The sequence below is a fragment of the Drosophila pseudoobscura genome, chromosome 4, assembly GCF_009870125.1.
Source record: "Drosophila pseudoobscura strain MV-25-SWS-2005 chromosome 4, UCI_Dpse_MV25, whole genome shotgun sequence".
In the NCBI taxonomy this organism is placed as follows: Eukaryota; Metazoa; Arthropoda; class Insecta; order Diptera; family Drosophilidae; genus Drosophila; species Drosophila pseudoobscura.
The window spans coordinates 6,282,040-6,309,665 of NC_046681.1; the positions used below are offsets into that span (position 1 = coordinate 6,282,040).

Below are 27,626 nucleotides of genomic sequence, written 5' to 3' on the forward strand. Positions count from 1 at the left end.
GTGGTTAAATTAAAGTCAGCCACTTGTAAGAGAAGCACCAAACATTCAACTGTCGAAACTTTCTCGTGCTCGTTCTCGTTCTCGGCCATAAGTCAATTAAGTAAATTGGCTTACTTAGAGGTTGACTCTTGACTCTTGCTAAAGGTTGTCGCTGTCCCCAACTCCACCTCCGACTTTGTCTGGGTCTGCTTTTCTCCGAGGGCGGGGAGGTGGAGATGGAGTTACTTATCTGATTTGTTTGTGGTTCGGTTTTGCACTTCATTTTTGTGCGTGAGGTGCCACAAGGCAGTGCACCAAGGATCCATCAAGAAGAGATTGCCGAAGATAGTTGACTTTTCAATTCCTGTCAAGGTTTGCTGACATTTTAATTAGATAAAAAGTTGTGGATCGCAGCAGGCATGTAAGCAACACTCCCTCTACCCTCGGCATAAATACCATATATTTCAGTAGGGGGAAAATTAGAAAAGCTGAGCATTCGAGCTTAGATTGGGCTAACAGGATGCAATAGGATTCACTGGTGAGTCATGGTGAGCTATGTAGAATAGCTGCAAGATTTTTGTTTGAAGATCCTGAGTTCCCTTTGCCTGTCTACTGCCAAGTTTTACCCTGTGACTGTGATTCCGTATTTATTTAACATTGTGTTCCATTTGGCAAATAGGCAGGAATTAATCAGTTCAATTTGATGCTTCATTGACTGAAAATACAATACAATATCCCGCCTACCGTTCGAGTGCGAGTATTCATAGAGTTAATTAAATTTGCGGCTGGTGAAAGTGAAATGTAACGACACTCGGTGGCGGGCATACGGAATTGTTATGATTGTAAATAACATTTTAAATATATATTCGTATCGAAAATATCGACCCCCTACCCCCCGACCGTGCTCTGTGACGGTCAGCGGTCGCTAGGGTGGCGGTCTCTGGTTTCCCTGGATTCTCTGGTCACACATGGCGTATGAAATATGCCCCGCATTGGCCACAGGTAAAATTGTCACGTTTTTAATTAAACGTGCGCCGCCCCAGTAGAACCAACAAAACGTACGAATAATCAATGCCATTGGCACTGCCAATAGTCCGTGCGCGCAACAAAACAAAATTAAATTATAATTACACAAAAAAAAATAAAATTGAAAAATAAAAGTAATGCAAAAAATGAAAAGTTATTTCGAGTGCGTGCCTGAAATCCTGTAATTGACGCGGCGCCAGGATATCATACAACACACCATACCACCAGAATGGCTGGACAACCTGTTGCAAGTCCTTGGGCGTTGCAAAATGTATTGCAAATCCCTAGAAATAGAATATTTAAATCAATTGATAGGAAAAGTTGGGGGCTTTAAAGGGAGAGAGAGATAGACCGGAATCCTTTGAATTTAATTGATGAAATTGTAAGCAAATTCTAGATATTCTTTATTCGTAAAATTATGTTCTTCCTTGATCTTTTGCAGGTTTGTATTGATTTTCTTTGTGTTGATGATACCCCAAACCACTCCTAAAGTTGAAATAGATTTTGAAATCTCTTCCTCCAATGGGAATCATTAATTCATCCAAAACTTTTCCCCTTGTTTTGTATCCTTGTACTTTTCGGAACACGTCACGCAATCTTACGCGTAAACTCTAAATTGAACAGGTGCCAAGGTTCGCAGGATTCTATGAAATTATATGGCAGAAAAGTTGGTATTTTTAAATCACAATAGCAGCCATTGATTCGCTTTATAAGAATCTTTTTCACCTCAATTAAATGAACGATTTAAATCTATTTTAAAGTTGTGTAAAATATAGTTCTCCTCTTTCTACTCTTTAATTTAGGTTTGTTTTATTTTTGAGCTCACAAAGTGAAAAGTTTTCGGTTTTATCATTGGGTTTTGTGACCCTAATCCCCGAATAGGAACAGTGAACCCATAATAAAACACACACGCAATCCGGGCACGCCCCCTTTTTGACAAGTCATTTGGCAGCTCGTTGCGGAAAAAAGGGCCAACTTAATTGGTTTTCCTTTGTCGTTTTTTTGTGTGTTTAATTTGAGAGCCAAGATGTTGGCAGACGATACACGACAATTAGGGATATAAAAAATCATTTCATTATGTCTATCAAGCGGTGGGACAAACGGGGACCAAGAGGCAGAGACGGAGTGCCTGAAAGCGATAAGTTTTGGTACCCTTTTAGTTTTAGGGTATATTCGATTAAGGGAAAGATATGTAACATTAGTATAGTTTTTGCAGTATAGTTTATCCGCAGAATAAGAGGATTTTAGGATTTTTCCTCTTTCCAGTACAAAGCAGAGCAGACAAGGGGCCTTCCTTGGGTACCGGGTATCCCTTGGTCGGGGTTACTAGATTGTAGTGCTTTCTCTGGTTTTTTATTACACCTGAGCAAGGTCCATGCAGTTGTGTGGTGTGGGTGTATCTGTGTGTGGTTTGGAGTCTCATTAAAAATGGAAGGGCCGCTCATTAACTGGGCCCTGAAACAACTACAACTACGGGAACAGGACCAGGACCAGGACCACGACCACATGACCGGGGACACTCCACAGATAGACACACACAAAACAAACGATTTTTGAACGAACGGCAACTTTACGCTCAGACACCCATAGACGTGTGTGCGGGGGAGTATCTATATCTGTATCTGTGGGTGTGGGTGTGAGGAAGGGAGTCTCTGTATCTGTAGAAGGACTATCCGTATGCGTGTGTGTCTGCGTTATAGGGTAGTGTTTTAATTACCTTTTGTCCTGTCGGCGACCAGAACCCGAGAGGACCAGCACCGTTCGACTCGTTGTTTAAGTAATTGTTTGTCATTAGTTAAAATGTTTTCATTTTGCTTCAGGACACCCAGAGGTACACTGAGCAAAAAGAAACACCCCTGAATCTAGAGCCTTTTGAAATCTCTGTTTCGGGCAGAACAAAACACACGTTGCTCAACTCGTCAGTAGTCTACGAAACACAACGAATCTATCATCTTAAAAATTGATATAAATTTTGTTTAAAATTTGTTTTATTTCTGGTAAAATAATCCTTTTCTTGACCCCTCTAATCTAATCTCTTATCTAATCTAATTGATTTTACGCAGAGAGCTCTCGGAATGGCTTTTCAGGCACGTCGGGACAAGATGGGCAAGGTGGTCGATCGTCAGGATCTGTCGGGCCTTCATCAAAATTTGCACGAGATGAGCGATGAGGATTCGATTGTTGGCTCCAATCGCAGTAGTGCACCCACTGTTCGGTTTTTGGGACGGAAGAAGGTTGTAATGGACGCCGAAACGAATTCAGACGAAGAACAGGACACGGACACATCGTCGCATACTATGGTGGGGCATCACAAGGCTAGTGATTCTGATAAGTTCCTCGACGGCGATAGCGATTCTATTTTGAAGTTCTGCCAGGAGCTGGAGGAAGAGGAAAGCAGAGTGAGGTTGGCGGGACTAACCCTCGACGCTGACGACGTTGACTCCCTACAGAATTGCTACAAGGATTCACCAAGACCGAACGTCGAAGGGGGCCTGGAGGAGGATTCGCAGAGTGTATGTTCGTGCGAGAGCGGCTCCTTTGGACGGGCCGAGTCCATTGGCGATTTCAGTGACATATTGAAACCCACCTTTATTCCGGGAAAGCACATATTTATTGACAGACTGCAAATTCGCAACTCCCATATAGATGCAGACAGTGCGAGCCTGAGCTCGTACAACAGCTGTAGCCTGGGATCGGACAGTGGCAGGAGCTACATCCAAAGGAATGCAACGGAGGAGGACATGCGGCTCCTTGAGGCCAGCTCAGGTCGCGAGCTGATGACCAGTCGCACCTACAACATGGAAACCTCCTCGCAGTCAACCTGCAGCTGGAATCGTGCCTATGGCCCAGCGTTTCAGGCATCGGAGGGGCGAAGCAACTATTTGCCGAGTCTGAGTTTGGTCAGCAGCCACTCGGACTGCTCCACCTTCTACAAGAGCCTCGAGGAGTCGAAGGAGCGCAATAGCCTGAAATTTGAGAAATGGAAGCAGCTTAAAGCGGACCAAATGCAGAAGAAGCTCCTGGCCGCTAAGCGGGAGCGAGAGCAGCGCGAAAGGGAAATGGCCGAGCGGGCCGAGAAATCAAAGAAAAAATACGACGAGTGGTGCCTCCGCAAGGAGCAGCAAAAACTGCGCGAGAAAAAAAGGCTGTTGCAGGTCAGTGAGACGACCCGCAGCGGGTCACAGCGGCCCGTGTCCCTTCGGAAGGAGAGCCCAGAAGAGGTCAAGGAGCGAATCAAGGAATGGGAACGCCGCAAGATGGAGCAACAGCAGCGGGAGCGCGATCGTCTTCGCCGCGAGCGCGAACATCGGGAGGAGGAGGAGAAGAAGCGCATCGAGCTGGCCGAGGCCGCTTATACAAAATGGATGGAGACCATTCAGTCGCGTCCCATGCCCGTGCCCCTCAACCAGGGGTTCGCGACGCTGCGGGGCACTGTGTCGGACATCTTCATTAATCCGAACAAGTGGGAATCCAGCACTGATCCCACGGAAGACGATCGTTGCCTTTAAGGATCCGTCCCAAAAGATTCATCATTTTTGAGTTCTCTTTTATATTTTTCCTTTGAACCCTTAAACTACAAATACAAAAAAACAAAAATGAATAAAGCCATTCAAACGGCTGAATAGTGAATTATTTTCCTATGTTTAAAAAATGCTTCCTTTTTTCATGGAAATATCTTTCTGTCAGTGCACTTGCCACATGCCCAACTCTGGCAATTATAGTTGTTTTAATTACAGACCACAGACAGCACATACAAGTGGATATTTCCGTCCGAAGAGCCTTCTATGCCCAATCCTTTGAGCGAAACTTCCCGCCATATCACTTGGCAGAGGTTTCATTGGGTATAGTGATATTTTTAGACATATTTCCGATACTTTTGGATGGAAACAAAGGCATTAACCTCCCTGTAATCGTAGCTTCCCACCCCAAATCCTTCCTCCCGCATTATGCGGTTGTCCTTTCTGGTCCTATTCCCCCAATGTTTGTTTCATTACCTTCCTCTATTTTCAGCTCATTCTGTTGCGGTGTTTGAGTCAATTTGTGTTTTTATTATTTATTTGCCAGGTCCACGGGGAGACGTGGAAGCCCTCCTTAATTAAGCTCTCCCTTTTTTTTCCCTCTAGCCACCCTGGACATTGGACTTTTATTTATGCAATTAACCAAAGCCTCGTGTAATAAAGTCCGGTTGGGTAAAATCTTTGATTAATTGTAGTTTTGTTTACACGATGAGAGCGCAGTGTCCGACATGATTATGTGGGCTATATGACAGGTCTTTTGGGGGGCTTTTCTCTCACTTGGTGGGGGTTTTTCTCAGGTGATTAGGCCCTTGTTGTTGGGCCTAAGCTCTGGCAATTTGTTAACAAGTTTTGTGGGCCTGGTTAATCGCTTTTTGTGGGCCCTCTCATCATTATCATTATCTTTTGTGGGCCAGCTAATGATTGCGAGTGGGGATTTGTGGCACAGCCATTTGCCAGAATCGTATGTAAATTGATAAATTAAGTGGAGTCCTTTGTGGGCTATTGATTGAAGAAGATTCTGGTTTGATTCTCTAGAATGAGTAATTTGTCCTCCTCTGAAACATTGTCTAGGTAACAAATTGTTGCCCGTTTTCTTCTCGAAGCAACTTTGGAATTTTTCCTCTGCCGGGGCCATAAACTTTAATATGAAATCGTAAAATTTAGGGACCAGCGAACCAGCTCTAAATGGAAACCCTACTCATACGATGATGGCATAATCACAGCACAGACTTTCGAATGACACAAAATGTTAATGCGATGTGGGGATTTTTATGGCCTGGGCCTGGGCCATAAATTAAGGAACCATTTCAAGTCGTTTGACTTTTTCCATCAGTCGACCATTTAAATTCATTTGCAAAGCATTTAAATAACAATTAGGGATACGCAAGGACACACACACACGCTCAGAAAATAAAACAATTATTGTAACCCAAAAATATATGCAGATTAGGACGAATTTGTGGCTTTGAAACATTTTAAATGCAAATCAAAATGCCGCAAATAATTGTAATAAATAACCAGGAAAAAATACGAATATTCGAAATGATTTTCCTTCACCACGCAGGCGGACAAAAAAGGACCAAAAGAAAATTAATAATAAATCTCAAAATGCTCATTAACTTAATTACTGTGTTTATTTTCATTGCCCTTCCTGTGTGCGGCATTGTGTCCCGCTTTAACCTAAGTTTGAATACCTCGTAATTGTTGAAGAAGGGTATATTGTATAAAAACGAAAGTGTTTCCCATTCGAAAATAAATAAATATGAAAATTGGGATCCAGTTGTAGAAATTTTAGAAAACAAGTGGCCAAGTTTTTATCAATATCTTGCATTGAATCCATTGTAAAGTATTGCCCTGTCGAGACACTCCTCTATAAAATTATTTTTTGTGTTGTTTCCCCCTAATCATTCCCTCGGCTTTGCTTTCCCTTTTTGTGTGTTGAAATGCTTTTCTTTTGGTGCGTCACGCAATTTTTGTGGCTCTTTTCGAATCTCCTCAGCCCCGGGGGGCTCTGTTGAACAACTCAACGCTGAAAAAATAGCCTCAAAACATGAAGAAATTGCGCGTCTTTAACCTTAATGTGTATTTAAGTAATGTTAATTGTGTGCAGGTCCTGCAGGCAGCTAGCTGGCATACACCACCGTTAGCTGGCGCCACTGCGCTGGTTTCCTCCTCCTGTGGCCGTCGGTCCTCATCCTGGGGACACATTTTTGTAATTATGCTAATATAGAAATTCGCTTCGGGTAGCGTATCTAAACCTGTACTATAATTGTTGCCTGTTAATTGAATTTCGGCGAAAATTGTGAGCAAGCAAGCAATTAGATATGGTGTTTGAAGGGGGCTGAAGGAGAGTACTATTTGGAGAAATGATTATATACAATATAAGGGATTGTTAATAGAAAAAGAAGGCATCAGACTTTACGGGTAAGTTTAAACAAGATGTTTGCTTAACGCCCCAAATAAACACACATTCAATCATTACATATTTATGAATTCGATCTGAATTGATTACACACACTTGTGTAAAACAACATATTCTTCCAATTTATGAAGCGTCATTAATTTAAAATATACTCCACTTTCCAGGGAAATACACCACAATTTCATAAATGTACGCTTTAAATGGCCTTCATGAGAGTATCGTGATACTTTTACAGGCGGAAAAATGATCTCTTTTGACCGCACTCAGGTGATGGTTTTTTTCCAACGTACATGCATGGAGCCAATGGACCCCGTAATGCCCCTTAGCAGTTTGACATTATTAAAATCGAAACTATTTGGGTCAGTCGGTGGGGGGAGGACCGTCGGGCGATGGCTTTTGGTTCACATTCGCCTCCCGAGAGAGGTAAATGCATATTTACAACATTTTAACCTTGAGATTTATATGCATTATATGCAAAAATGTCTGTCAGGGCACTGCCGCTCGTTGGCGGTCCTTTTTTCACCCCACCTCTCCTAAAGAGAGAGAGGGAAAAATCCATGAAAATGCACTAAAAAAGGGGAGCAAAAAAAAGGAGCCAACAAGGAGCTCACGTAAGCCGGAATGGTGCTGTGGTTGCACCTGTTTTGGCATGTTTGAAAATTCCTGGAAACAAATGTAATAAAAACTACTCGTAATACACACGCTCACAAATACATATATATAGATATATATGTAGGTATGTATGTATATGCACGTTCACACACAGACATCGGGCGAGGTGAGGGCCTTTTATTAGCCTGAGCTTTTTGAAGAGTTCTCCCCGAGAGTTGTGTTTTCTAATTTTGGCTTTGCTTTGTTCGTACGAGTAGTATTTTTTCGGTTCTGTTCGGTTAGGGGTTTCGTTTGGTTTGGTTTTGCGTGCTGGCCCGCACTTAAAGTTCCTTCTAATGAAAGCTTTTTTTGGATTTTTTTTTGTTTTATTCCGAATTTGTTGCCACTTTTAATTTGATTTTTTTAGTGTCCAGCTATACCCACAGAGTATAAGTGTGTGCTTGTAATTTATGCGCTTCTTTGATGGGCTGGCCCTCTTCAAAATCAAATCTCAGCTCAATAGTCGGGCATTTAGTGGGGGTTGGAAATGATTTGCCAAGTCGTTAGGCGAATAAAATTAAAACTTACGAGCTGCCATTAAATAAAAATTTAGAGTTCAGTTACCTGTTATATAAGTTGTAATTGTTGGGTGGAAGGATATCATAGAATAAACTGCAATTAAGTGAACATTGCTATGCTATTGGGAATGGTTTTTTGGGAGCCGAAAATGGTTTCAAAATGAGACCATTAGATACTTTCCAGGAAGGGGATTCATGAAGGTACAAATTAAACTTATAAAATCTAGAATTTTCATCAATTTCTGGTGGCATTTGGTTGTAGCTTAATAGAGTAGCAATGTATCTTGAGAGATGCTGTTCCTCTCTCTAAATGGAATATTTCCTCTGGGCTTGTCCTTCAAATCCTTAAAGTTTTCCTCGAGGAGCCCCATTCAAAATGCAACACCTTTTGTTGACTTAACGCTTAAATGTTTATTTGTGTTTTTCATATTTATTTTATAAATATTCCTGTCCATTTACATGTGATGCTTACATTACTTAGATATTCATATATATATATATATATACTGTATATATATTTATATGATGTATATTTATGACAATATAAATGTAACTCATAAAATTTTCTTTTTTTTTAACAATTCAATTTCGGCTGGAAATATACACGCTGCTTAATTTTAATATTTTAATTATAATTCATTACCACTTAAAAGTCGGATTAACACGAGATTTAAATTTTTGCAGCGCACTTTAAGCTGTTTACCGTTGTTTTTTCTTTTTGCATAAATATGTATATGTATTTGTAAATAACGCGTTTTTGTTTTTCAATTTAATAGTATTGATTGTTTGTTTGAAACAAATACGAGTATGCCCAAAAATGATCGATAAATGTTGTTTTTTTTAATTAGTATTTAATATGTTTAGCATGCTTCAGTAAATGATATGTATGGCGTTTTTTTTTAATATTGAAGCATTGTTTTTAAATATGAATTTAATGTGGTGGAAACTCTTGGATAAGATTCTAAAGGAGTTTAACTATGGATTCATTTTGGAGGGGATATTTTCTGGAACACAGCCTTTTGCTGAGCTTGTATTTTTGTGGTAATTTTGTATTGATAACTTTTTGAGCATTTGGCGGAGGTTCTTTCCTCTTCCTTTTGGTTGATATTTTCATTATGGTTATTTGAAGTATATTTCTTGTCTGCTTTTATCCTTTCTCCATCCTTCCGTTAAAGACTAATTTCATATGAATATTTGTGGAAAATTATACACCTTTAGGATTTAATTAAATTGCAATTAACTATTACTTTGCACACATACAGTCTCTTTAATTATGCCCACACATTTTTGGTTTATACAAATTTTATAATACATAATAGCCTGTCCTAAAGATATATACTTACAAATTTCCTTTGCATTTGCGTTCCCTTGCTCTGCTCTATGTACATGTGCAGTAATTGATTTGCATATTCGATATTATACAATGGATACTTGTACTATGATTAGGGCTAAGTCTTAAAATATTTAGAGAATTCTCAACAGCTCAACATGCACGCGTCTCATCGGGGGAAATTTAGGAAGCCTGGTTGACTTAAAAGCTAACATCGTTCTGATACTCGTACTATATATCTTCGAGTATATGTATGTGTAATGTATAATCTGGTTGACAAACAAACTTTAACTAAAGACCGACCCGACCACATCGCAGCCATAAATCAGCACCAAGTAACGTTTGGCATTGACAAACTCAATCATCATCGCAGCTCCACAGATTTGTGCTGCGACTCCAGTGCCAGCACCAGCTTCGACTTCAGTTCCAGATTTAGCGGCAAGTAGTCCATGTTCGGGGTGGCCACAGGGCTGTCAACTTCGCGTCTGTGTCAAACATGTGTCTGTGTTTGTGGCAACAATGGCAGCTGGGTTTTTCGCATCATTCCCGTCGCCGTCGCCATCGTCGCCACCGTCGTCGTTGTCGTTAGGGCCAGAACCAGGATGAGAAGTAGCCGGTTCAGGGTCTGGTGCTGAACCACTGCCGAGGACGACGCCCCATACATGCTGTCAATGCTCTCCGCACTGAGACTCAAATCGGCTGTGTGGGGTGGGGAAGATCGTATGAGAGTCGTATGTAAATGGGTTGGCCATCTAGCGGACGGGGCGGAAATTGGCTAAATCGTTTGACTCGAGGGCCAACCGATGTGATTAGCAGAGATTTTCGACAAGCTTGTCGCCCCAAAAACACACTAGCGCCAAAACCTTTACGATTTACCTAAATGTGAAGAATTTAATGGGTCGTCCAAGGTGTACTCCTCTTCCTACGAAAACTTTCTCGTGCCCCTCAATTAAGCTATAAAAATAACCCAAAGAAGTACGAGAGTATTTTCAACTTTTCGACCACACAAAAGAAGAATTTATTTGATTGTGGTCCCCAAGTATTTACAAATCATTAAATTGCCATAAAGCCAAGCCGAGCGTGTTTATTGATATACAATTATTATGGCCCCAAAGACCCCGACTAAGAGCAAGGAAAGTTTTACCTGCGGCTCGCCCCAAAAAGTATGCTATGGTTTTCAGTATTGGCACAAGCTTCTCCTTTTGCCTTCTTCTCTTTTGCCGTTTTCCTTTTCTGGCAAATTAGTGTGAAAATCTGTTAAACAGGGAACGGGGATCTGGGATTGGAACTGGCACTGGGGTCCCTTTTTTTATGGCTTTGCTGCCGTCTCAAGTGGCCTGTTATGCCCCCGCTGCCTCCGGAGCCCAAACCACAAGGAAAATACTTGAAATATGGCCCATAACCCTAATCGGTGCCCTGCACTCTTTCTCGCTTCCTCTCTCTCTTACCTTTTCTCTTTCCAGGATTCTCCATATCCTCGCCGCTGTGCTCCTGTGCCCGAGCCGGATGATACATTTCCGAGCTTTTCGTCCGCTTTTTGCCTGTGCAATGGAGAAGAATTATTGAATTGCGGTTTAGTCGGAGTAGAAGTAGCAGCAGAGGCAGGTGTATCTTTAAGTTACTCTGTTGGTCTTAATGCATATTCATAATAAACTTGTCGCTCGTTTGTTGCTTTTCAATTTCCATTTCCATTTCTTTCACTCTCTGACCTCAGAGAACCGCAACCCATTCTGAGTCTTATTTCGCCTCCATCCGCCCCGTGTTGCAGCATTCACCTGATTCGTGGCGTTGACGATTTGAAGCGGATTTGCATGCCGAATGAATTATTTATGGGCTTTTTTCTCTCTCTCTCTCTCTCTGTTTCTTTCTCCGTCTGTTGTCGCCGGCTTCCAGCCTTATACTTCCCTAGGATTCCCCCCCCACAACCAAAAGTGGAATATTTTGAGCTCATCTTAAATTTATGCCAAGTGGCTATTAAATTTTTTCTTTTCTCGCGCTTTGTTTCTCTGCTTAAAAGTTGCTGCTAAGAGGATTCACTCTCTCGCAATGGAGTTAACACTTACCCTTGTGTCGCGCCTCAAAGTTCTCCACATAATTGACGGCATTGGGCGGTATTCCTGTGGGGGTTATCATAGGGGTTACCATAGGCGTTAGCACATCTATTATCCCATCAACGGGTAAGTTATACTCACTGTACAGCTTGATGGTGCCATCCGTATCGCCAAGGGAGTTCTTGGCCACACATCTATAGGCCCCAAACTCTGCCTGCGAGAGGGGATTTATGTGCAGTTTCATGGAGTTGCGGTAACCACCAATCTCCGTGACGTTTGCCGAGTATTTGCCACCTGCCAACGGGGTTTTTCATTTGATTTTTGGAGTTAATATTTCATTAAAATAATAAACTAATTAATATTTAATTGAAATTTTGCGTTATTAAATAATTAAATGCATGTCACGTGCAAACACAGCCTGGCCCCGAGTGTACGACGAGAATGAGGGGCAAAAAGTTTTACCAATGTTGCTGACAGGCATACAATTTATGCACGAACGCATGTCACACCAGAGGCCAGACACAGATACAAATTCGGATACAGAGCAGGAGTGTGGCTCGGTTTTTCTGTTGTCAATTAAAAACTGCCAACAAATTGTAAATTAATTTCATTTCCATTTATGACAACAATGAGGGGAAAGGCAGGGGACTCTGAAAGAGTTTTCCCGAGTCGCAGACTATCTGTTTTTTTCTAAGCTTTCCCACGAGTTCCCAGACAGACTCGGGAAACCACAGGACTGTGGTCATGTCTGTTACTCTCCTCTCCGTGTGTGTGTGAGTTTCCGTGACTAAATCAGCTAATTAACAACTTTTTTTGTGTGTCTCTGTCGCGTCTGGTTTTGCACTCAACGGTCATCCATTCCTTCGTTAGTTAGTTTTTTGGGGTCGGCTTTGATCCGATGGGGAAACGTTTTTCCCATTGGATTCGAAGGCCACCGCCACCGCCAGCGCCAGCGCTAGAGCCGGAGGAGGCTTAGTGCTAATGTGTTTGTCGTCGGATTATGGCATTTTTAATGGTAATTCGTATATATAGTTTATTTAATAATTGAATGACACCATGATTCATTTAGGTTGTCTCACCTGGCGGCACTATCTCTCCGCGTTCGCGTGTCCAGTAGTTAATGGACTTTGGATAGGCCTCCGATTCGCATTCCAATGTCACTCCTTTGCCCTCGACGGCGCCTATAAGCTGGTTCTGTACGGTGATCATTGGTGCGACTGCGAAGAAGGAACTCACAGATTAGATATTATGTATCTACATGGGTGTATCTTTCACTTACAATGCACGATGAGGGTTATTCTCTTGCTCACTGATGGTGGAACGCCATTGGAAGCTATGCAGAGATAGGCACCCATATGCTGACGCTTTACATTGGGTATTATTAGATCGGTGCCTTCAACGCTGGGAACTGCAAAAAAAGGAAACCACTTGAGTAGTTGTGGGGTTTTAGCTTATGCTGTACCTAAAATCGCTTTTTAAAGCAGGAGACGCTTAACTAAAGCCTCCTGTTCGGAGCAGCAGCTTCTAAAACCTCTTAAGATATTTCCTATAACCTCTTCGTATAATGTTTAACCTTATTACGCTCCCACTGCACACACGCACATACACTTGCAGCCTTCTTATTTCCAATATCATATCATATCAGTCCAAATCATCGTCCAGCGCTCAGCTTCGGTTCTCTTCCGTAGAGTTTGACACAGGACTCGTAGTACTCGTCGTAAGACCCTAAATTAAATGTGGAGTCAACAGTTCCTCTACTTCTAGGAACTGCACACAGATCAGATTGAGTTGCTTGTGGCGTTTGTGGTGGCAGCACTAAAAACTTATGTTGGATATCTCTCTTTTGACTTTTTAGTACAACTTTTAGAGAATGGCCCCGACACCTACACTCGACTCGTAATTACATCATAACTACAAATGTATCTACCAAATGCTCATGCTCCTCCTCCTGCCGCCGCTCCTCCATGTAATGATAGTTATTACATTTGCCTAAGCTCCGCACTCAACGAGAGAGGCAGTGCCACAACAAAAGTTGCATGCAACAGAGCAGAGCCCCCTCCATTCATGGCTCGCTATTGGTGACTTTTTATGATGCTGTTGGCCGGGGCATTCGGCGGGGGCCGGACAAACATCCTGTTCTGATAGTCGAACATGGCTTATATAATATAAATTGCACAGTGTCTGGGCTGTGGGTTTAAGCCGGCAGCAGAGCAGACGATGATATGGATAGGATATACGATTTCCGACCCCCTCCCCACCATCCGAACCATGGTCACAGGGTACACCGGAAGCGGAAGTTCTGGCTAGTTTGCGCTTGATATTGTTAGAGAGGTAGTTTGCGCGGAAAACGGAGAGCTTGCGGGACATAATAATAAGCTGATTTTTCGTTTATTGATTTGCCTTTTCGACCTGCCGCGAACTTCGACTCGCTTATTAGCCACGCTGCTCTTTTCTCCCCCTCGTTGTTGTTCCTTTTTTTTGTGGGTGGGTTCAGGCCCGGTCATTAAACGTAATAGCCTCGAAAAACGTGTAATTCGGTTCAAGCCCCCGACATGGCCGTAGCCATAGCCATAGCATAAAAGTTTACTTTTGTTCGGACGATTTCATTTCATTTCGAAGCAGCAGCAACAACACAAACCAAATAATCAAATTTCAAATGAAAAAGAAAACTTTCACCAGGAAAAAGCAGGTTAAAAACACAGTATGAAAAGGTGACAGAATCGGATGTCGAATGGGGAATACACTAAAGGATCTTTTAAATCCTTTAAAAAGAAGGAGGGGGATACATATTATCTCAAGGAATTATATATATATATATTTCCCACATATTAGTGATAAATATTCGTATCTAAATTGGCTCGAAAAAATCGAGTTTTGGCTGAATAATTATCGTTTAAATTCAATACTGGTGTATAAAATGAATTTGTATCCAAATCTTTTCGGATAAGTATATAGGGAAAAACCACTTTCTCTATATGAAATTCCCTCCATTATATTATAGCAATGTTTTATCCAGAGTCTCTCTCTCCTTCCACAGTTAGTGCTTAAAGAGCCTTCAGTCCCAACAAAGTTTATAATGTTCCCTGTCTCTTGCTTTGGTACTACCTCCAACAAGCACCTATGGTACGAGTGTGTATATGAATGCGGAATGGGTCCACTCTGCGGACAGGAAGCAGGCTCGTTTGGACGATGGCCCGTTCCGTTTCGAATTGGGTGGCAGACATTTAAGCCTCGGCGAAAAGGTCATTTCGCCAAGCTTTTTGTTCTCTTTATGCTGATGTTTTTTCACCCCTATCCCATCCTCTTGCTCTCTCATTTGGTTGTGTTTTTATTTTTTTCCTGTTCACGGGTTTTGGGGTTTTTTTCATGGGCTTTTTCCTAGGCCACCTTTGATTTCGAGTCGAGTTTGTTTTCACATCGTGTTTGGTCTTTCGTGTGGACTTTGATGGGGCTCGGCTCGGCTACTTTTTTTTGTAGATGCTTTAAAGGATAACTCATGCGAGGCCATTAATAAACACTGGGAGATTGTTTTGGGGGGTCTGGAAATTATTTAAAATGTTTGGCATGCTCAAATTCCATAGAGAAATCAACATTTCAGGGGATGTTGATGTTTTTATGGATTTTGTGATGTATTGAAAAATATTTGTGGACAGTGATCTCAGAATGAAAAACAAATTTCCTTATCAGAATATTCATTGACAAAAATTTTTAAATATTTAAAATAATATTCCCCTTATTGCGCTGAATAAAGTACGCTCTCACACACTGACGATCTTGACATAATTTATAATTAATATTGAATCAATATTGCATTGAATGGGCTAACTTTATGAATGAATCGGTAAATGAATCATTTCCCATGTGCAGAGGAATACAAAATGAACTCATATTTCAATAAAAGAATTTTCCAAATTGAAAATGTTTGTGCAATTTTCCAACTCATCTCTCGACTGTCGAACGCGAACGAGAACGAACACACTTCAAGGCCAATTAGTAAATCTGGCCCTGTTCCACCTTCATCCTTCATCCCGACCCAAACCGACCCTGTGCGAGGATATGTGAACCCTCCCAAACACTCTATGGTCCTTAACCATTTGCTAATTCTGTCAGTCAGACGTCATCATCATCATCAGCGGGCAAAACGGGCGAAAATTCTCGCATGCTGGCCACAGTCCTGCAGTCCTCCCATCCTACTGGTGCTATGCCACGTTCAGGACGAAGGCCTCCTCCCACACCTGCAGGTAGGTGCACTTCTCGGCTTCGGGCCGAGACCAGAGCTTCAGAGCCTTTGGCTCTGGCAGGCTGCCGGCAGCGGCTGCCTTTTTTGTGTAAGAGTACTCCACTCCACTCCGCAATGTTGGATGGCAGACCTCATGCAGGCGGCCGATGCCGATGCCGGTGACGGCGGCGGTGGCGGTGGCTTCCACAACAACAGCAAAAGTACTTACAAATCAAGAGAGGCGGGTTTCGGAGAGGGTTCGAGTAGGGTTGGTCGATGAAAGGGGAACGTATATTACAGTCAGAAAAATAAGCAGATATTTGCTATGAAATTATCGTCATGAACATTTAGAAAACCATATTTTATGGTGCAAAATTAGATATCGTTTTATTAGATTGAATATCGATACAAAAATCGCTACACTATCAAAAAACTACATTTTTGTAGACCTCCTTTTTTTTAAAAATAGATAATTGATTTCTTTATGGGATAATATTACTTCTTTTTAAAAATTCCCGATCGAAAAGATCTCTTAAGTCCAGCAGTGCATATCCTATCTTGTAAAGAATGCAACAAATATAGAATGGTGCTAGCTATTTAATGGTCAAACTATTAGTTCGATGTTTTTTATTTAATATTTCTTCACATACGGAACCCGCAATAAATATCAATCATGCCAAGATTCTATATCCTATTGCCTCTGATTTCTCTGAGTGCTTGAACCGTAAAACCAAAATTCGAATCCCAGTAACAGTACCAGGAGTACCAGTACCCGAACCCAGAACTTACCCTCTTCTCCGCTGGACAGCTCGATGGGCACTCCACTTTCACGTCGCCATGTAATTGTCGGCTCTGGTGAACCGGTTGCAGCGCATTTGAGCGTCACGTTACTGCCCTCGCGAACGACCATGTCCGTGCTTGTAGGATAATCTAGGATATCCGGCGGTACTGCAGCAGCAACAAGAGCAGCAGCGGCAGGAGCAATCGGGTTGCAATCGAGGTCGCCAGACGGTTCGTCGTGGTAGATAATGTTTATAACAAACATTTAAAAAAATATTGTGAATGGGAGAAAAGAGAGAAGAGAACAATAAAACAGAGTATGAGCTGGAATCGTTTTAAATGATTTAAATATGTAATTTTTCATTTAAATAATTTGCTTGGATTGTGTCCCCTAGCGGTGGATCGTGATTCATTTTTCCTGCCTGCAACCACCGAAAGATACTCGTGCTCGTACATTCCCGCCTGTGGCTGCCTGTAGCTGTAGCGAAACGTGGGAGTACATGTGTGAGTATATGCGCCTTTGTTTAAAGGACAAACTTTTCACATGTCCTGAAAATACAAATTATTACCGCGGCCACACTGGTAAGAACATATAGAGAGAGAGAGAGACAGAGACGGTGAGTGAGAGTGAGGGAGACGGACACCCACAGCGGACACCCACAGCGGACAACCTATGAACCATGAAAACGTAATAATGCCAGGAAGCGAGTGGGGTCGTGAAGGGTCACACCACACGGATGGAATGGAATGGGATGGGACGGAATGGAATGGAATGGCGGCCTCTGGTGTGTGGTCTCCGGGTCTCTGTATGCATATAATATCCCGCAATTATGTGGTTGGTAAATGACCAAAAAATGTGCTGGTGTTGACAAACAGCTTGTTATAGTACGGCAGCGAGAGAGGGGCAGGCAGTACGGGCAGTACGTGGCAGTACGGAGCGGAGTGAGTCAGCGCATGGACAGGACGCGTCTGTGTCCTGTGGTGACCACTGGACGGTCATTAAGTGGCCAAGGTTAGGGGCGAGTGCGGGAAATGGCAGCTGGAGAAGGTGTGTACAGGGAATAGCAGACATAATACCGGAAAATCAAGACAAGAAAAGGTAAATGAAATTGTTAAAGATATACCAATCTAAAATACGAGCTCCCCGAGGTCGAACTTCAATCAGATCTAAACCATTTCAGTTGTCGTGTCAATAGATGTTTTCCTCATTAAAAACGAAACAATAAAAACCCGCGAATGAAATTGTGTGCAAAAATCTGAAACGAGGACATTGCATATGAATATCTCATCAGCTTAAATGTCAGGAATGCGGGGCGCCTGGCCCCTCTATCGTACGCTATCGTATATATCCTGCCTACCTGCCTGTCTGTGTGTGTGTGTGTGTGGCAGAGTGGGAAAAAGCAGTGCGGAGACCCAAAAGGTGAGAGCGGTGTCGCTTCCTCTACGGTTTGTCGTTGACTATTTAACTGCACTTGGTCACGAAAATCATCAGAAACGACCACCGTCCACCGTCCACCATTCACCAATCCACCAGGCCACCATCGTCCGCCATCCGCCATCCGCTGGCTCGCAACTCGAACGTTTCCCGTTGCCGTTTTTCCTGCCTCTCTCTTGGCGCTTCGGGCACCCCTTTCAATATTGCACAGTGGTAGAAGTTGTGATTTATAATTAGTAGATATTAGTGAAATGGTACAGAGGAGGAACAACATTTCGAGGAGAAGGATTGTTATGATCTTGAAGGCAGATATATTTTCTATAACATATCATTCCCTTTCCCCTCTTTCACTCAACATAAGAGCTGTTGCTATCCCTCCCAAAGTATCTCCACCATAGGGCACTACCTTTCACCACTTTCCCAATGATCCTTGCGCCACTGTCTCATGCCCACTGATTATCCAGTGCAAATACACACAGTTGATTATAGTTTTTCGTGTTTGCCAGTGAATGCTACGCCGACTGCAATGGTGGCTAAAATATTTAGCGCGTTGATTTAGATTTTGCCAGCGAAAGGTATTTAGGCACAGAACGAGTGGCGGCCGACTCGCGCGGGGGAGTCCCCCATGCGGGGACTACTGATGGGGCAGTGGTAGGGCCCGAAATGAACCACAAATGGACAACCGAAAAGAGGCCCAAGCCCCCACCCCCGCTGCTGAACCACTTCCTCTGGTGAGAGACCCGTGAGAGAGCATTTCTTATGCTGCCTCCGCATTCGCAGTGCCGTTTTAATTCAAAATCAACAATTTCTGCGGTTCAGTGGACGGTTAAACATGTTTAAGCAGTCACAATTGAGAGCTTACGCCCAGGGCTAGCCACCGTTGGGTCCTGTGCGCGAGTACGTTTCGGCTTTTGACTCCTTCTGGCGGTTATTATGCAGCGGAATCCCTCTCCATTGGGTGTGTGCCGGTGGCTCTTTGTCCTACCGGGGCCCCTCGCTGCAGCGATGCTGCTCTCTCTTCTTCTACGTCCAGCGAAAACGTTTTGTTTTGTGTGATTTTTTGTTGTTCTGGATTCAGGATTTTTTTTAATATTTGTTCCTGTTTTGTTACGTGGAATACTGTTCGAACAATGAGGCAGAACGAGAACCAGGCCATGTCAACGGGGCGTATGATTGTTTGACTAACCAAATGAAAAAAGGCTGAGAATTGCTAAGCCCTCCCATTGCCTTCATAGACTTACCCACAACATCCAGGTAACCCATCTGGCTTTTCATTGGATCCGTGTTGATTTGGCACATGTACCTGTAGGTGGAGTGGAGTGGGGTGAGAAAATTGTACATTTGAATACTGACTGCAGTCGCATCACTACTAGAACCACAGGCATCCTTTTGGCCTGGTCTGTACTGTGGACTTACCATCCTTTGTCCGACTCTTTGATGTCTCTGATGCGCATTGTCCAGGTCTTGTGCTCGGAATTGGCAATGCCAATGCGTTGGTTTTTGGTTATTACATGGTTTTGTATGGTCAGAATTGTCTGGGTGTCGACCCGAAGCCACGCCACCTGTATGATAAAGAATTTTGCAAACATTTTATGAGAGTAATGGACAGGACTAAGACTTAGAATGATAATAAAGGATAGAAAGGCGGAAGATAGGGGTAAACCATTCTGCTTTCTTATAAACTCTCTTATAAAACCTAGCATTCATGGCTGCCATCTGTACAGTAAATGATTTGTTATATGATGTATTTATAGTGCATTTGAATATACGGAATTAACCATCTTTCGCATTATTAATGGTTCATAAAATCTGGGTTGGGGCCCAATCTAAAATCAGGGCCTAATCTTCCACATAATTGATATTTATTAGGGAAGCTAACTAGCTTTAGCCGCATTCCAGCGACATCCATCAGATAACACTTATCTGGCATGCCACCAGAATCCCCAAAGCAAGTCTCACGTGAACCACAATGAACCGAAATTGAACCAAATTCTGGCGCATGCAAAGCCGTTCAATTATATACAGCAAAAAAAAAAAACAATCTATTCCCAGAACTATTCAAGAAATGTACTCTTTTCCCCCACCAAACCAACCATCGTAATTGTACAATTACCCTGGTAAATTATTATGCGATAAAGCACGCAGCTTGTAAGCTAAAAAGCTGAAAATATTTTGTATATATTGTATAGAAAGGGAGCCGCCGGAGAGGACAGGAAACGAGTTGCATGTGTAAATGAGGGAACCACAATTCTCAATTCGCCCCCTGACATGTCAACACGTGAAGGTATTCCAAGTTATTTTCCTATGTCACATAATATGGGAAAATAGTTTCCCCCATAAATAAATTTAATGAGGGGCTAATTTAGAGCATTTGTCGTATCGAAGGCTAATGAATTATTTTCGTTTAAATTGAATTTAAGTTTGTTTCCCAACACACACACGATGTCAGCATAAAATAAGTAATTACACCCAAGTGCCTGCTCAATTATCTTTGAGCGGGAACATCGCTTAATTGTCCATGGCACTGACTGAGGGTTGGATATCCGCAGCCACATCCACGTCGCATCCCCCCGTTCTGTGGCACATCCCCAAGCGCGCCGCACCTTCCAACCCCCCGTGGAGTGTCCGTAGGATAATGCTTTCTGCACTTCAATGGAGATGTACGTCTGTTACCTTTTGGGGGTGCCGCTCCCCCAAAACAAATACAAATGCAAATATACAAATATACAAATACAGACAGGGATAAAGGACCCTCGTTCTCCTTCGGCACTCGCTTAACACGTCCTCATTCATATTTCAATTACTTTTTATGTGATTTTCGCTTTTGTCATTCGAAAAGCCCCCACCCGGCCCCCGGCCCCCGGCCATATCCCTATTTATGTTTTTATTTTCACTTTCATTTCCACTTTCACCGCCATTCCGAGTGTCGAGATTTGGTCTTTGAGATTACCCCGACTTGGGGGACTGGGTCCTGACTGGGACTGATTCCGAGTCTGTCTGGGAAATGGTAAAACGTTAATGAATATTAATGCGACCGGCTGGGGGTTTTGTGGCTGCTTATTGAGTGTGTAATTGAGTCCGAGCTGGAGTCGGGAGCGGAACTGGAAGCCGGAACATCTGCCCGAGTTTGCTTATTTGACATTCGGTTATTAACAGGATTTGTTCTACGGCGGGATAGGGAGATGTATAGGGATATGCTTCGTACCTTATAGGGTCCCAAATCCTGGACGACGCATGTGAGGAAGGCATCACGTCCCACGGGCGCTGTCATATTCATAATCGGTGAACTAAATTTGGGATCAACTGTAATCGAGAAATGTGGCATTCGATTGGTATTAGAGATGATTGCCGGATAATTGGAACATAATGGAAGAAATCACAGCAAGGGGATTGGGATTTATAAGGGAAACAGAGAAATATTGGCATAATATGTGTGCTTGAATACGAGGCAAATGGGGATTTGAAAACCGGTGGAACTTACCTATGGCTTCTGGCGGCACCTCCACTCTCTGCAGATGGCATTGCTGGCACATTAGGATGACAACTAGGAGCACAACTTTGATGGCATTAGCCAATCTGAAGCCATTAGCCGGACTCTGGCATTGTGTGGATATTGTATACATTTTTTGTTTTTGGAAGTTCACCTTTTCTTCTTCTTTGATTGAGCACACGATTAGTCGCACGAAACCATTTATGTACTTGTTATAGTTATTAGAGCCCCAACTGCTTGTAGAACGATCATATTAATATGCAAACATCACAGAATAAATGGGGAAAAACAGGCTTGTTATGCCACCAGAAATCCCTCACACCTTCCGCAGAGAAAGGATCAGCCTGAGTGCGGCAACGACCGCGCCGCGTAATTGGCAGTCATTAGCGCCCATCGCCCCTCTCTAATGGCATCAGCTTGTGGGAAAGTTCAACAAAAAGTACTTGAAAACAGAATCAAAAACTGCTGCGAAACAATGGTAAACAATAATCATGATGCCTGGAGGGACGGTGGGGACGGGGTGCTACGGGAGGAGGGCGTTGAAAATTCGCCAAATTAAAAAGTTTCAAGTTTAAAGTGTGGGCCCCCAGACTGGTGCGGGCCCTTCTTCCTCGCCGGATGTTTTGAGGCAGGTTCATCGTACATTTATCTTTTGCCTGTTATTCGAATTTTGCTGGCGTGTTCGGTCTGTGTAAATTGTGCTGGCGAACAGCTGCCCTGCCCTGCCAGAAATTAGGTACGAGCCGGCAACTATCTTTTTACCAAAGGTGTTGCATGTCCTCTTCCAGGACTCCCTGCTCATTTCATTTCATTCTCATGGCATTTAAGCATGGCCAGAGCCCAGAGGCCAGAGGGCCAAAACTGTTTATGGAACGGAAATGAAATGTTTCGCTGGCTGCCGCTGCCGCTGCTCGTGTGTGGCCTCGTAAATAAAGCATAAAATCGTGCATCGTTTGTGTGGCAGGAGAGGGTCTCCCGTCTCGTCTCGGCTCGTCCTCGTCTCCAATGAGTCCGAAATAGTTGCGCTTTATGTCAAAGTTTACTTATATTGCCTGCTTTTAGGCGTCTCATGTATGTGACATCAGTAAGGAAAACATTCTACAGAGGCTCTGGTGCAATGCAGTTGTAATCACACTTTTGTTTAAGGTCTAGGTCCTTGGAAAAACTACTAAAGTTAAGAGCTAAGCTAGGTATATAAACTGGTACTACGGAAATGTCTAATGTCTACAAAAGCATTGGTCGCTTTTCCTGATGTAGTTAGACCTATATTTTGAAGCTGTTTCACAATGAAAACACATTGAATCCGTAGCTGACTCTGTCTACCCAAATCCATGCCCAAATACTTTATTAACTTTCCTTTCGACCATGAGTCAGACAACATGCAAACGATTGTGCCTTTCACAAGGACCGAAGTGGAAGGAAAAGCCTACTTTCTGGCGCCCACAAACTGACAGGAACAATTTTAAAATGACATTTCATTAAAATTTCTTTGTCCGCCGTACGCCCCTCCACTTTGTGTGTTGTTTCTTATTGATTTTTACATAATTTAGCACAATTGAAAACTGGATTGCCGGTGTGTGGTGTCCTTTGGCAGACATTCACATGGCATGCCCTGGAAAAAAACAAAACAGACTTACAAAAGACACAGGCAACCAGACAATGGACAGGCCTCAACAGAACCTGCACTGCAAACGGCCAAAAGGCGGGAACGGGGCTTACGATAGGCACTAAAAACGTCTGGCAAATGGGCATGGCAATATTATTAATAATTTAGAGCATGCGGGGCCATGTCAGGAGACAGACAGACAGACAGACAGACAGGTGATAGCCATAGCCTCTGGCCATAGACCTACAGCCTTGCCACAATCCTATTTGTAGCCCGAAGCCATATGAAAGCCGAGAAAGTGAGTGTATCGATGGCGTTAGGCCGCTGTTTGCGTAACTAATTGGAAAGGGAAATTTATTCTTTAATTGGAGCAGAAAAGACGCTTCAATTATGATCGTACATAGCCTCTGATTAAGGGCCCTCCCGCGTTCTGCCCCTGCTCTTCTATTCCTTTGTCCCCAAAACAAAGTACAAAATATTTATGACACAATATAAGAGCTTGCTGCTCATGGCCACATTTTTGGGGGCCTGCTCTCGAAGTCGTATATTACTTTTATGGTTTCGGACATGCAAAGTCCTCCTCCTACTCATACCATCCACACATCCACAATTTGTATAATCAGCTGTTAAATTATGTGCAAAATATAATGTGTGTGGGGAGAGGGGGCCTCCCCTCACCAGGTTGTGTGGCTAATAATTTTCCTGATGCTGGAAAACTGAGAGTGACACCCCAGCCAGCAAGTGCACTTTCAATTTTCAGTGCAAACATTAATTAACACGTGATATATTTCGCCTCTTATCGCTGATGGCACTTCGACATTTTTCAAAAAAATATTTTTCCTACTAGCTTTTCACATTTTTAATCGAGCCTTGGCTTCGGTTTGAGGGAAAGGGCCCTGCATAAAATTAGCATAAATCAAACTGTAGATTTTCCACTGCGGCGGTGGCTGAAGTATGCAAAGTTTTACTCAGTTTTTCAGTATGTTTTTGCACTCTCCTCCGACGAGCGCCTCCAGCACGGAAGTTGATTATTATCGCTTGTTATTAACAACAGCAACAACAATGGCTCGAGGCAACATAGAGGCAAAGGTGGAGCGTAGAGCTGCAGCAGAGCAGGCCTTCTGCCGAGCAGCACTCACATGTCGGGGCCATTATGTCAAACTGTCGAGGGCCCTCCATTGAATTCTTTTGTGTTTTTTCCCTGGGAAATCGAGCTTAGGTAATTTGCAATTGATATGCCATATGTAGGAACTTGACTTTGACTCTAGGGCGGAGTGTCTGAGCGATAAGTGTATCAGAGGATGAGAGATTCTATTCCATATGGAATCAAAAGACCAACAGTGGATGGACAATGCACAGATTGAGGTCCAAGTCCCTCAAGTGCATCTATGTTTCCCATTTAAATTTGTGGGAACCATTTGGTAACCAAAATGTTTTCGTTTCACCATTATCCCACCTGCTCCTGGCTCTGCCACCCCGAAATTCTCTTTAGTGCAAACTCCAATCACAATCAACATGATAACAGCAAAAATAGATCAAATTTTCTATGTAAAATGCAAATGACAGAGAAATGACATGGGCCGAAAAACATGTGCTGTGATGTGCCCTATGCTGCTGCTGCCACCCCCATGGGTCCCCTCCCCGCCCCCCCGGTTATGGGCCAGGAATGGAATCTATTATGCGAGAACATCCCGAAAAGTATGCAACATATTTGCAACAAATTTGAAACAGACAGAAAATAGATTTCCATGGAAATGTCCGTCCGTCTGCCCGTCTGCCCGTCTGTCCGTCTGTCCACTGGTGGTGTGCGTGTCTTTCTGTGTGAGAGTGTGTGTTTACACTGCATTTTATGGATATCAATGAACTTTAAATTACCGCCAGGCCTCGCGGCAGCAGTCGTGAAACATACATAAATGGAATGTACTCGTATGCAATTGTTGGCGCGCCTAAAATCAGGCAACACTCTCGGCCACACACACATAAAGCCATTGGAACATTAGAGTGGGTGGGTGGTGGGGGGCCATAAACGGCAGGACAAAGCCGGGGACAGTGGGCCAGACACATTTGTAGGCAAATTTTCCAGGACACCCATAAGAGGAATACACGCATTGCAGCTCCAAAAGGAAATCCTGTGACGACCATTGCCCGACCCCTCAGAGGGTAGCTTTGGGACAGAGGGTGCAGCAGAGGGGAAGACGACCCCTGTCTGAGGAGGGGGCATTGCCTGCTGTTTCGTTTTCATAAATAACTCGGCTTTTGTTCTTGTATTTTAAATATAATTACAGTAAACACGCAGCTGACGGCAAATGTCGCCAAAGTCGCGGCTAAATTGCCAACAAGGCGGCTAAAAACGCGCCCGAAACGTGAACACGCGAATGAGTTATACTCTGATTTTAGGAGGGTAACAAAACCATTCTTGCGATTTCTGGTTAATTATCTAGTAATGTCAGCACAGGGTTCGAAATCAAAACTGTCTGCGGGCATCATTTGAAAGCTGCTTTTGAGGGATTTACTAGCGTTTTTCTGGCTGTTTTTTGGGTTTCGTTTCGGTTTGGCTTTGAATATAAATTTCATACTTTTTTTGTGCCACTTTTTGATGGTTAGGGATTCTATGAACTATATTTTTTTAATCAGACGGAGATACTGAGTGAAAAACCCTTTTGAGTATTACCTAAAAGGTTTGGATGGTATTTCCAGTAAAAGTTTGCTTGAATATTTCATGGTATTCCTTTTAGTTATAGGATCTATGGGGATAATAAGGCTTTGAGTCTCTGTTCTGTTCTGTTTTAAAATTAGAAGTTCACTTCAAAAATAATGGAACTACTTTTATCAGAATTCCCACCCACACCACTGTTTTGGGCGCGTATTTTAAAGGCTATTGCAATTAAAAGGGTCTTAAGCTTTCCTTTAGTTTTAAGACCTTTCAGAAATATTTATATAATATACGGAAATAACAACCATTCAAATTGTATATAGAATTCCTTTCAACACTATTCATTTATTCACTATAAACATAATTCTTCATTCACTTGCAGTCACGAATGCAACACTTGGCGGTAAACAACACACTCGAGAGATCCCGGAATCGTCACTGGCACTAGTGATTTCTGATCTGATCCGATATGAGCAGAAAGACGAACCGCACGCCACGAACGCTGTCGACAGACTGAAGGGAACGACGACGGCGTACGAGCCACGAAGTGGCGGCAGGACCTCCATGGAGCCGAAGATGATGTTGGGCGAATCGTCGTCGTTTGGCTGTGGTGCGGGCGGAGTGGGTGTCCCAGTGGGTGGGCGCGCGCTCTGTGGGTTATGTGGGTTGTTCGCGAGCGAATCAGACAACTGTGATTTTTGTTGTTGGCTGGGCTACATTTTATTTTTGCTTTTTGTTGGCGGGCGCTTTTCCATTCGTTTTTCCATTCCTTTTTTTTCTAACATTGGCTTCATCTGTGTGCGTGCGCGTGTGAGTGTCTGTGCTGGTGAGAGTGTGTGCTGCCCAATGGGTGGTTTGCTGTGGAAATCCACCACGATGGAAGCGCTCTCTGCTTCTCTGGGTTGAACGGAATTGAACGCAAGGGAAATTCTCTCACTGCATACTTTTAGGTGCGTGGCAAAGGCCAGGCTCGGATTTATGAATGAATTCTCTGTGACGACGTACCGAAAGGGTTGAGCTCTGGTATGGAATGGGTGTACGAGTGAGTACGGGTACGGGCATGGGCTTAGTGTGTGGCGAGTGCGTGTTAAGTAAAAATTGATTGTCATTGGTCATGGCATTGGATTGTGTGTATATTGTGTTCGTGTGTTTTGATGTAAAAGGAAGCGTTTAAGACTATAAAATGTACGTGTTTTCTGCTTTAGATCAACAGGAGGGTCGTATGGGAGTTGTTCATTTATAAAAAAAAGTTTGATTACTGATTACGGATCAGAGATACGATTCAGAGAGTTTCATTTCATTTTCTTTGGAGTATTTTCTTATCAATAGGTGTTTTAATTTATTAGGGCTTAAATTAATTAAATTTCTCTGGCAGCGAAATTGTTTCTTTTGAGATATGAACAGAAATGTGGCAGAGTGCTGTCGCACCCCTACTTTATGGAGCACCACCCATCCCCCTCCCCAGACACACACACAAAGTTGGTTTTCAATAACCGTGCCAGAGTGTGGCAGGCACCAACTCTGCCCTGGCTCCAGGCCCCCTCTTAATTGCTCTCGTATATCAGTTACTTTTCGGGAGCTAATCAACCCACCTCCTCTACTGCAAAGAACCCACCCCCTACAGAACCCCTGCCCATCACTTCCCATCATCGTCAGCCTATCATTTTCACACAGCACACGCACACGGCCAATAAATAATAGTAGTAGTAACAGCCATAGCAGATTTTATGCTGCATAAAAAAAATTATTGCTTTATAAAGCGAAAAATGTTGAAAAGGATATCCGCGTCCCACGAGTACGCTCCCAGTATCTTCCCAAGGGACCGACGCCCCAAAGGACCCCACTATCGTATGCATTGCGTGCCAATGCACTCGGGCCACAAATCATTCAGAGCTCGAGCTGAGGCCCGAAAGGGTTAGGACTAGAACAGGACAGCCAGGAGCTGCCA

At 43.1% G+C, this 27,626-nt stretch overlaps 2 protein-coding genes across 3 annotated transcripts; one reads left to right on the forward strand and one right to left on the reverse strand.

Moving 5' to 3' along the window:
- The first annotated feature begins 377 nt into the window (after nt 1-377).
- LOC4816524 (stress response protein nst1) lies at nt 378-4,614 on the forward strand. 2 transcript variants are annotated; one of them, XM_015181211.2, is made up of 2 exons: nt 378-517; nt 3,069-4,614. In XM_015181211.2, the coding sequence occupies exon 2, from the start codon at nt 3,081-3,083 to the stop codon at nt 4,512-4,514; it is 1,434 nt and encodes a 477-aa protein (XP_015036697.2). In that variant the 5' UTR covers nt 378-517; nt 3,069-3,080; the 3' UTR covers nt 4,515-4,614. The 2 variants fall into 2 exon arrangements, with proteins under 2 accessions (XP_015036697.2, XP_001356079.3); XM_001356043.4 differs by lacking the exon at nt 378-517 and adding an exon at nt 2,856-3,002.
- A 4,025-nt stretch (nt 4,615-8,639) lies between these two features.
- DIP-eta (Dpr-interacting protein eta) lies at nt 8,640-26,189 on the reverse strand. Its single transcript, XM_015181210.2, has 12 exons — nt 25,984-26,189; nt 21,411-21,652; nt 21,135-21,232; nt 19,346-19,491; nt 19,171-19,232; nt 16,504-16,662; nt 12,775-12,903; nt 12,575-12,712; nt 11,637-11,789; nt 11,508-11,561; nt 10,893-10,985; nt 8,640-10,143 (listed from the first exon to the last, which is right to left on the reverse strand). Exons 2-12 carry the CDS (start codon nt 21,550-21,552, stop codon nt 9,935-9,937), a joined length of 1,383 nt encoding a protein of 460 aa, XP_015036696.2. The 5' UTR covers nt 21,553-21,652; nt 25,984-26,189; the 3' UTR covers nt 8,640-9,934.
- Nucleotides 26,190-27,626: the final 1,437 nt, after the last annotated feature.

What these genes read in the sequence shown, in the direction of transcription:
- LOC4816524 (XM_015181211.2), top strand. Translation starts at nt 3,081, where the DNA reads ATGGCTTTTCAGGCACGTCGGGACAAGATGGGCAAGGTGGTCGATCGT.
- DIP-eta (XM_015181210.2), bottom strand. Translation starts at nt 21,552, where the DNA reads ATGTATACAATATCCACACAATGCCAGAGTCCGGCTAATGGCTTCAGA. An exon ending in GGTGCCGCCAGAAGCCATAG is followed by an intron (nt 21,233 to 21,410) that starts GTAAGTTCCACC and finishes TCTCGATTACAG; the next exon opens with TTGATCCCAAATTTAGTTCA. An exon ending in GGGTTACCTGGATGTTGTGG is followed by an intron (nt 16,663 to 19,170) that starts GTAAGTCTATGA and finishes TTGCTGCTGCAG; the next exon opens with TACCGCCGGATATCCTAGAT.